At 42.0% G+C, this 9,897-nt stretch overlaps 1 protein-coding gene across 1 annotated transcript; it reads left to right on the forward strand.

Moving 5' to 3' along the window:
• The first annotated feature begins 517 nt into the window (after window positions 1-517).
• On the forward strand, window positions 518-9,025 carry LOC142489656 (G-protein coupled receptor 183-like). The gene is made up of 2 exons (XM_075590784.1): window positions 518-686; window positions 5,700-9,025. The coding sequence occupies exon 2, from the start codon at window positions 5,705-5,707 to the stop codon at window positions 6,773-6,775; it is 1,071 nt and encodes a 356-aa protein (XP_075446899.1). The 5' UTR covers window positions 518-686; window positions 5,700-5,704; the 3' UTR covers window positions 6,776-9,025.
• Window positions 9,026-9,897: the final 872 nt, after the last annotated feature.

The following is a 9,897-nucleotide window of genomic DNA, read 5'->3' on the forward strand; positions in this document are numbered from 1 at the left end:
ATATAGTAGGTTCAGCCTGGGCGAGTTGAGGAGGTTATGAGGAATGAGATGGTCATTGGCAGTGCCAAGTGGGCATGTGTGGGAGATATGGTCTGAGATGGATAAGCTTTTGTGTGAGGACTAGGATCTTGAGTTTGATTCTGAATGATATTGGTAGAGAGTAGGAGAAAAAAGAAATATTAGTAAAAAAAATAAAAAAATAAAGTCTTTAATTCAGAAAGAATCCCTGATCGACTGCAGTGCAGAATAGCACAATCCCATGAAGCAATCTTGATGGGAGTTTAGAAATCATTGCTCTGGGATAGCTTTTGCAATCAAGAAGAATCACGGCCATCATAGTGTGTCAAGTGCGCTGTATGCTGTGCGAGCGATTTGACCGATCTGATTTGATCTTGGTAGGTGGAGAAGCAGGTTTCACGCATCTAGCAAAGGAAAAGGAAGTCAGGCACTTAAAATCTGGTATCTGGTTAACATGTACACACTGGAACAGTTTCACTGTAACCACAGCAAAAAAAAAAAAAAATGTAATGTGTGTTAGATTAAAAAGGATAAAAATGTACTCGGGACTTGTATTTCAGCATAAAGGCAGAGAGTAATTAGTAGCAGAGAACACCGCAGCCTACATGCATCAAGGGTCTCATAATCTCTACAATTTTGAGAAAAGAGCGAAGAAGCCAGCAGCTTCGGTGAGTCGTACAGTAAGATGTCTCGTGTTGTACACATTTAGGCAATAGTAATCAGGCAAAGAATGCATTTAAATGCAAGTTGGCAATATTTGCTAGTGCTGTTACCTTTATTTTTACCTGCAAATGGTCATTTGCATGAATTACCATTAATGAGCAATATTAACAATCACATTTTGGTGACTACATTTCTTTCCCGTGTCTTTAGAAATATCTCATATTTAGCCCCCCCCCCTACCCCCCCAAATACAGTAGTAGAAGGAAAGAAGATTTTTTTTTTGAACTAAATATATTTCAGAAATGCTTCTCTAAAAGATAAAGGGACATATTTGGCAGGCAGTGCTAAGCCATAAAAAAAAACCTTTCAACCTTGGCAATTGTCAAATCTTGTTCATGTATTAATAAAGAAATGGTACCATTTGTAGATGCTAAAATCTGAAATAACAGTTATATCGTCAGTGTCACAAACTAAATGGAAATAAAACAAATGTACTCGCACCTGTATCACTAGCAGGCAAGGAATTGCAAGGTGTGGAACAAGCAATGCAAGGTGTTGCCGTGCCTTATGGCAGAGAAGGGATAACATGTGCAGTGCCAGGCAGGCAGTCCAATTTATTTGCACATATTACAAGGACTTCCACCTTTTCATCATTATTCCATCATTTATTGGGAAAGGAATCTTGCGTCTGTTATCTGTTTTTGTGCGTAGCTAGGTTTTTGAAACATTTGGAAATCTGTCAAATATATCTGAAATTAGGAAACCCCTTTTGAAAATGAGAAAGACGGTGTTACTTGGATGAGTGCTTTCGCCATTCTGAAACGGCAATATACGTTGCTTAGTGGGACCGCACACTGAAAAAGCAATATCAACCAAAGTATTTTCTTAAACGACCAATTACGGATTACAACAATTTCTTCCAGGTTCTGATTAAAAAGTAGCTTTTCTGCAATCGTGTAAAAAACAAAAAAACAGCTCACACACATTAAGTGTTAGGTATATATCATTTTATATTTAGAACATTTCTACATATCCAATCCTTACTCAAAAATGTTTCTGTGAATCACTGAACCGTGCAGGGTGTCTTTGGTAATTGAAAGTACCAGAGTCTCATTTATACGAGGATGAAGAAAACATACTTAAGAGGTTTTGCTTCTCCACTGTCTATTAGAGAAATTTAGAGGATGGCAATATATATGAATATCTTTATTTATATAGCACCAACAGTATACTCAGAGCTTCACAAAGACAATACAGAACAGGGAGTTATAATAATACAATAAGTGCAGCAAAGTTAGACAATAGTAAAGGAAATCCCTGCCCCAGAGAGCTTACAATCCAAGTAGAATGTTGGGACACTTACAGAGAGAGCAGGTCAGGGAATAAGTGCAGTAGATGCCAGTGATGGCCACAATTGTTGGTAGGAGCAACTGTGTGGAATAGTAGCCATGAGTCCAGGCTACTGGGATGATTGTTTTGCTATGTGAGTTTTAAGGTTGGTCGGTATTAACTTAGATGGGTTAATACCATTAGCAGGGAAAGAGGTGGCAGGGAGGTGTGGGTGAGAGCAGATGTGTACAGTATATGGCTGGGTCCAGAATTAGGAGAGATATCCCAAGCAGCAAGAAGGAAGAGAACAGAGAGAGATAGTAGGTGAATAGAGGATTTGCGGGGGTGCTTTTTATTTAGGCGTGTAGAAGTTACTGGGAAATAGTGGTGCAGTGCATGGGCACATGTATATTGTAGGTGGAGGGGAGGAGCGATGAAGAAATGTGAATAGGAGGGGAGTGGGAAGGTTGGCGAGAAGAGAAAAGTTTACAAAGGAGTGAGAAAACAGGAAATAGGGAGGGTGTTGCAGGGTACATGCAACTACACACGTGGGTTTCTTGATAAGGCTTATTTATTTAGCCTTAAAAGATATACAGCACACAAAAACAAAAATAGCTTTCATCAGCAAACAAAAGAAAAAATGGCTTTTCATCAGCAAACAAAAGAAAACGTTTTTTTCTTCAGTAAACCAAACAAAACAGTTTCTCTTTAGCAGACAGTCTATAAATAAGGTAGCTACCCTTTTTCTATGCAGGGGACAGACAGTTCACAATTCATCTACTTTGCTAATCAGACCTTGTATCAGTAATCTCTTCAGCAGCTTACTCCTCTATCCTCAACAGCCAGCCCCCATGTGTCTACAGCCTGGGGTTTTAACACACCTTGATTAGGCAGCTGGGTTCCAACTAATTGTCCTGAGGTTCCCAGCTGAAGTTAACCTAGTCAGTGCTGCACTGCAGACTAGACATAGGTTTTCCAGGCATATAGCTGGTGGCTTTTATTTACCCTGTCACAGAGGGCAAAATAAGAGCCAGGGAGAGAGGTATAAGAGTTTCCAGGTATTGGAGGATGAGTAGGAGTTGAAAGAGGTGTATAAATCAGGCCTGGCAGGGCAGTGTAGCACGGACGATTAAGCAACAGCTTAGAAACGGGGTCTATAGATGTGTACAAATTATCAGACCATTTATAAAATAAAGTTCTCACAGTTGCAGAGTTGTTGCTGTTGAAGTACAGAGTCCAGTTCTTCTTGTATTCTTCACCTCCAATTCTAACTCCAATATTAACTTCACACACGTCATATGTGACACTTAAGATGTTACACAGCCAAGATAGACTGACTTAAATACTCTAAACAGAATCATTTGACTAATAATTAAGGGAGGGGGTTTCCAATTCAACTCAGAAAGACATACTGTACCAAGGAGTTGTTACTGTAATTAGATATAAGTTCTGTTGCAATTGGAGTTAAATTGATATGGTCGCCTACAGTATTCCTGCTGGAGTTGTCACCTGAGTTGTATTTTAGAGGTGGAAAAGCACATGACTTACCCATGCCTCGAGCTGGACCCCTCTCCCCTATGACACACCTGCGTCAAACTGCCCCCAATGTTACCTCACCGTCCCACCCACACCCGTCACCAATTGACCCCCACCCCCACTTACTACACCCTGATCTTGCTCTCCCCAATGACCCTATTGCAAAAAGAAAACCCCAAGGCTCTGAACATCTCCTACCCTGCTCCTTGCCCTCGCACAGGCCCAACTACACTTACCCCCCACCACTGTCCTATTGCATCCTCCTACCCCCTGAAGACCATCCTGCAGTTGATGCACATACAGGGGATCAAGGGGGTCATGGTATCAGGGTGGCGAAGCGACCACATCCTCCCCAGCACGGTCTGCCACCCCCCACCGCTCACCTACTCCTCCCCTGATCCCCAACTACTCATATCCATCTCTACCTGCCCCCCCCTGTGTAAGAGCCCTGAAACTAATCCTGTCCCCCCTGTCCTGGTGTGACTTACCAGCCACCCACTGATCTGAGGCCGGCCGCATCATTTTCTGTGCCACCCGGACATCTCATGTTGCACCCACATCCTTCCTCTCCTGCCCTGATGGACTCAACCTCAGCCGAGGCCGGGACCACCATAGTCCTAGCTATTTCCTGAAACGGTTCCTGCTCCGCCACTCCCTTCTGCCTTGAGCAGCCGCAGGCTCCGGCCCACCACGTTATGTCCCACGCTGGGGCAGTGTTGCCACATGCAGCCATGCCCCCGCTCCCTCAGGTTGCGTCGTGCCCTCACCCCACTCGTCAGCCCTGAAACCTCCAGACCTCTGCTGCTGGAGCCTGCCTTGCTACTAAAGATGGGTAAAAACATAAAAATCCATTTTCCTCCACAATCCTGTCCATGGTGGGACATTCGTCAACGGATGTGGTCCAGTCTCTACCAGTGCGGATTTTTCCACTGAATCCGTAGTGTGGCAGGATGACCATGGTTAGTGAGGAGACAACACGACTCTTCTGGTGAAATAATATGCTGGGGGATTTATTTGTCCAAAAGTGTAACCAAAACCATGGGTTCTCTGTCCCTTTAAGTGCAATAAACATAAACAAAAACCTATCCCCGGTCGGGGAACTGACTAAACAATAGTGCAGGCTATCTACCTGGCTGGCTAGCTAACCTAGTTCAGCCCAACAATGTTCAACAACACCAGTTGGCTCCTTACCTGGGAGCTTTATTCCCCCTTGGGACAGGATCAATCTGAGCAGCCTGTGTCTGTCTGTCACCACTCCTCTGTCTTCTCTCTCCTCTGTTTTCTTCTCATTTACCTCTATTAGGAGGGAGAAAGACCAACATTGGCTAAGGGGTTCCTAAAATGAGCTTTCTGGGGTTCTGTGTGTTATTTAGAAAAATGGCCTGAAGTCCAAAGTAATCTGCTTTCAGATTTCATACAAAACATAAACCCCAATCAGTTGTGATCCTGATGGTTTGTCACCAAGACTTATATTAGCTGGTGAGCAAACAATCCGGATTTATTATTTACATAATATGTTTGTTCCTTCATCATGGTAACATGTCTTGTTCAAATTTATAAAAAAAAAAAACTGTATGCCACATCCACCCCATATACCACAAAATCCTGAGCCCATGTAGGGACTGGGCACTTAGTAAGGCCCCAAAGTGAACCTTAGCTGCATGGTAAAGCTGTCAATTACAGCATACAGCAGCAGCTTCCAAAGTTGCTCATCACAATGCTTTGCATCCTTAGAGGCACCACTGTCCTAAATGCCCGGGCTGAAGGAGTGGCTCAGTGAGTAAAGACATGGACTTAGATAACAATGACACTGATTTTGGTTCAAATCCAAATGTCGGCTTCTTGTGATTTTGGGCAAGTCACTTTATCTCCCTGTGCCTCAGGCACCAAAAACATAGATTGTAAGCCCTACGGGGCAGGCACTGGTGCCAACATACAAAATCTATAACCCCCCCCCCACTCGCGCGACCAAGGAAGACACTGTCTCTAAAGCTATGGCTTTAAGCATTTTCAGTCACGTCTCTGTCTGGCTACATCTCAAGGCCCCTTTTTAATATGCTGGAATCACATTAAGATTTCATTTGAAAGTTTTCCATTGGCTTCACATTTTCACATCATGGCTGCTTTAATTCCAATCTCTTTTCCTTTCCCAGAGTAAATGCCGTTTTCTCCGAGCACTATGGGGGCTGAAGAGCAAAATGTTTCTCACAGCAACGGGAGCCTCTGTGAGGTACACAGCAACCTGCACACAGGGAAAATTATGTTTGCAATGTATTATTTAGTCCTGCTAATCATTGGCTCCGGCGGAAACATACTGGCTCTTTACATCACCTGCAAAAAAGCAAAGAAAATCAACTCGACAGACATGTATTTAATCAACCTGGCAGTATCCGATGCCCTGTTCACCCTTGCCTTGCCCGGACGAATCACATATTACATCTTGAACTTTAACTGGCCTTTTGGCGAATGCCTGTGTAGAATCACTGCATTTGTTTTTTATACCAACACGTATGTTGGCATTTACTTCATGACCTGTGTCAGTGTGGATCGCTATATAGCTGTGGTACACGCCCGTCGATTTAGTCGATTCAGGAAAGCCCGCAGTGTAAAATATATATGCCTTCTGATCTGGTGCCTTGTGCTCTTCCAGACAATGCCACTGCTCTTCAGACCAATGACCAAAGCGATTGGAAGTACGGTGACATGCATGGAGTATTTCAACTTTGATAGCATCCCTCAGCTACCAGTCATCCTCTTGTTGGCTTGTGTCATTGGCTACTGTGTACCTGTGGGGATCATCTTGTTATGTTATTTGCAGATCAACTTGAAACTGTGTAAAACAGCAAAGGAAAACCAACTGGCTGACAAGAATGGTCACCATAGAAAAGCCTTCACCGTAATCCTGGTGGTGCTCATTGCAGTTGTGCTGTGCTTCTCACCGTACCACATAAACATCACCCAGTTCATGATTAGAAGGCTACTTTACCAGCCATCCTGCGCACAGAATAAAGTTTTTAAGATGTCTCTTCAGATCACGGTGGCTCTTATGAACATGAACTGCTGCATAGATCCCATCATCTACTTTTTTGCATTTAAAGGCTACAAGAAAAGAATTTTAAGCATATTTCGAAGTTATGTTTCAGCTCCAACTTCATCTACTGGGAAGGCACAATCTGAAAGCCCCAGCAATAGTCAAAACCCAGTGGGCTCTGTGTCGGAGGAGAAATAGCCCTAGTGAGAACAGGCTTCTAGTTGAAGAGATTCATGGCAAACTAAATGATATAGGATGGTTATAACACTGTAAGGGTTCTGTTCATGTAATCACATTACCATGGTTTAGGCTACAATTGTATTATAAAGCAGGACAAAACGGAGTTTTTACATTTGGGGCTGAAAGGCTAGACAGGTTCAAATATAATTATGGCATAGATTAAAAAAGCAGAGCAAAAGCTTTTTCACAAATCCAATTTAAGAACCTAATGGGCGTCCTTAAACTAGTCTAGAGGTGCTAAAAGCAAATATTTTCCTTTTGTTGCTCTGAAAATTACAAATATAGCATTTCTTAGGAGTATCTGAATGGGGAAGTGTTTGTCTATCAGGTGTTTAATTGATGCTTAGCCCACACTGTCTTTACCAGAGAGTCAATAACGATAAGGTAAGAAAGGGGACTCCAGCTGTGCAAACTCTCACTGAACACTCAGTGACATGAGGTAAAAGGGAGGGACACATGCCCCTCCCAAGTCTCAGCTAATCATGTTTACTAACAAACTTAATAAATATCATTTCAAAATACTTATAGGTGACAGATTTGGGGAAAATAAGTCTCAATCAACCAATATGGAACACCTTAAACATGTCACTGCTATTACATATATTCTCTCCTTTAGACCTAGGAGGGATTGCCCCGGTAAACATGGACTATGCATCAACGATAAGGTGGTGCAATTCTGGGGCAAAAATTGTACGAAATGTATCAAAGGAAAGAATCCTATAATGTTATATATGTTGCTGACATTTATCCCCAGAATAATTATTGCTTTTGCTTTGATACATAAACCCCAGATACAAATAGTTTGATGGATCCAGCATGGTAGTTGATCTGAATGATGCCGTTTAAAAGATGTATATTCTCACTGAAACACATTTTCACATTACAAGTTGTATAACCAGAATAAAAATAAGAATGACAATATTGTCATTACAGAAGCAACTGGGATAATGGTTCACAATCCGAGAAATTGCAGATGGGGTTATTAACAACAAATGATAAATAATAGCACCTGCATTTAAAAGAGCATTATTATTTAAAATTGTGACTTTTCGAAAATTTTAAACACTTTTGCTGAAAACTTATTTTGTCTGTAAACGGTTAAGAAATGTGCCAAATTTGAAAGCGGATGACTATTGTGAAAAATGCTTTCCAGAGTCTTTCACAGTATGGGAAAAAGCATGTGTTACTTAGGTATTTGACATGAAACATTTGGATGAATGTGGGTAGGTATTTCCATATTTCATCAGAACTTTCAGTCTCTTTGAATTCTTCAACCTATAACCCGTCACTTCTTATGTAGATCTTTTAAATACTGATCATATTACAAATGCTTGTACTTAGTTTTTTTTAACATGGGAAATTATCTAAACTTTTATAACATTTTAAAGCAACTTATGACATATATTTAACATTTAGCTTACAATAAAATTATATAAACTTAATGTAACTGGTTTCCTGTTTAAAGCAAAGTTTTGACTAATTTTGGTTCTGTGAAACATTTTTCTGGTCAGTCAAGTGTCTCTTCTACCTTTATTCCACCCGGACAGAGAGCTATTTGGCATCTTGTCTAAAGGGCTGCCGAACATGCAGGGCCATATTTAGAGGTACTAAGCTGTAAGACACTGTCCCAATCATATGACTCTGCCGTCCACAATGATATCACACAAATGGTAAAAGATATTTCAAATTAAACCCCTATCATTATTTTTTAGATCACCATCTTTACAAACTACAGTAACTTAAAAATATTAAAAGTGTCTGATTTTGTTGTCATTAAATTATTGTTATTTAGAAAAATGTATACAGCGAGCGACAGAGAAGCCCGATGCTACATCCAACATGACAGAAATACACAGTAAAATACTTATATATTCTCTTGAAAAAGGGTCATTTGGTTTAACCCTTTGGCCAAAGCGTTGTAAGTTTGTGAGCCACGTCAAGGCAGACACCTGTTCGCAAGTCCGAACACTACCAGATAAAATACTAATATACCTCTATTAGGATTAAAATTCTCATTTACCTCTATTAGGAGGGAGAAAGACCAATATTGGCTCAGGGGTTCCTAAAATGAGCTTTCTGGGGTTCTGTGTGTTATTTAGAAAAATGGCCTGAAGTCCAAAGTAATCTGCTTTCAGATTTCATACAAAACATAAACCCCAAACAGTTGTGATCCTGATGGTTTGTCACCAAGACTTATATTAGCTGGTGAGCAAACAATCCGGATTGATTATTTACATAATATGTTTGTTCCTTCATCATGGTAACATGTCTTGTTCAAATTTATATAAAAAAATAAAAAGTTTAAAAAACAAAAGTGGTGAATGACATTTATCATCATCGTAGTCTTCCAACCACTAATTTCTAAATGTTATTTTGCACTATATAAAATGTATATTGGCTACTAAATAACAGGATACTCTAAGAAGCACAAGCTTGCCTTCAACCAGGATATTCCTCTAATGCAGTGATTCTCAACCCTGGGGTTCCGTGGAGCAGAGCCAGGGGTTCCACTGAGCCGCACGCACTCACTGCTTTCCTGGCTCTCACCCGCCCGCCTGCTCCCTAGGAGCGCGCTCTAGCAGTCCGGCACTTCCGGTGCCTGCTGCTATAGAGCGTGCGCAGTCCTCGTCACCTCAAGCCTCTGGCGCCGTCTCCTGCTCACTGCTGCCGCCTTCTGCCCACTGAGGTAGACATATTAGATGGGAGAGGGAGATCTTGGCTTTCTGTGGTGGCTGCTGCTTGTGTGCTCCAGTAAGGGGGGGGGGGAAGAGAGGGTGATCCGTGGTGGCTGCTGCTTGTGTGCTCCAGTGAGGGGGGGGGGGGGAAGAGAGGGTGATCCGTGGTGGCTGCTGCTTGTGTGCTCTTGGGGTGGGAGGGGGGGATTGATGTGAGATGCAGGGGGGATTGATGTGAGATGCAGGTATGCAGGGTATGCAGGATGCAGGGTATATGAGGATGATGATGAGGGGTACTGGGGGTGATGAGGATGATGATGATTAGGGGTGCTGGGGGAGATATGAGGATGATGATGATGATGTGGGGTACTGGGGGAGATGAGGATGATAATGATTAGGGGTGCT

Source organism: Ascaphus truei, chromosome 3 (assembly GCF_040206685.1).
Source record: "Ascaphus truei isolate aAscTru1 chromosome 3, aAscTru1.hap1, whole genome shotgun sequence".
NCBI classification, from domain to species: Eukaryota; Metazoa; Chordata; class Amphibia; order Anura; family Ascaphidae; genus Ascaphus; species Ascaphus truei.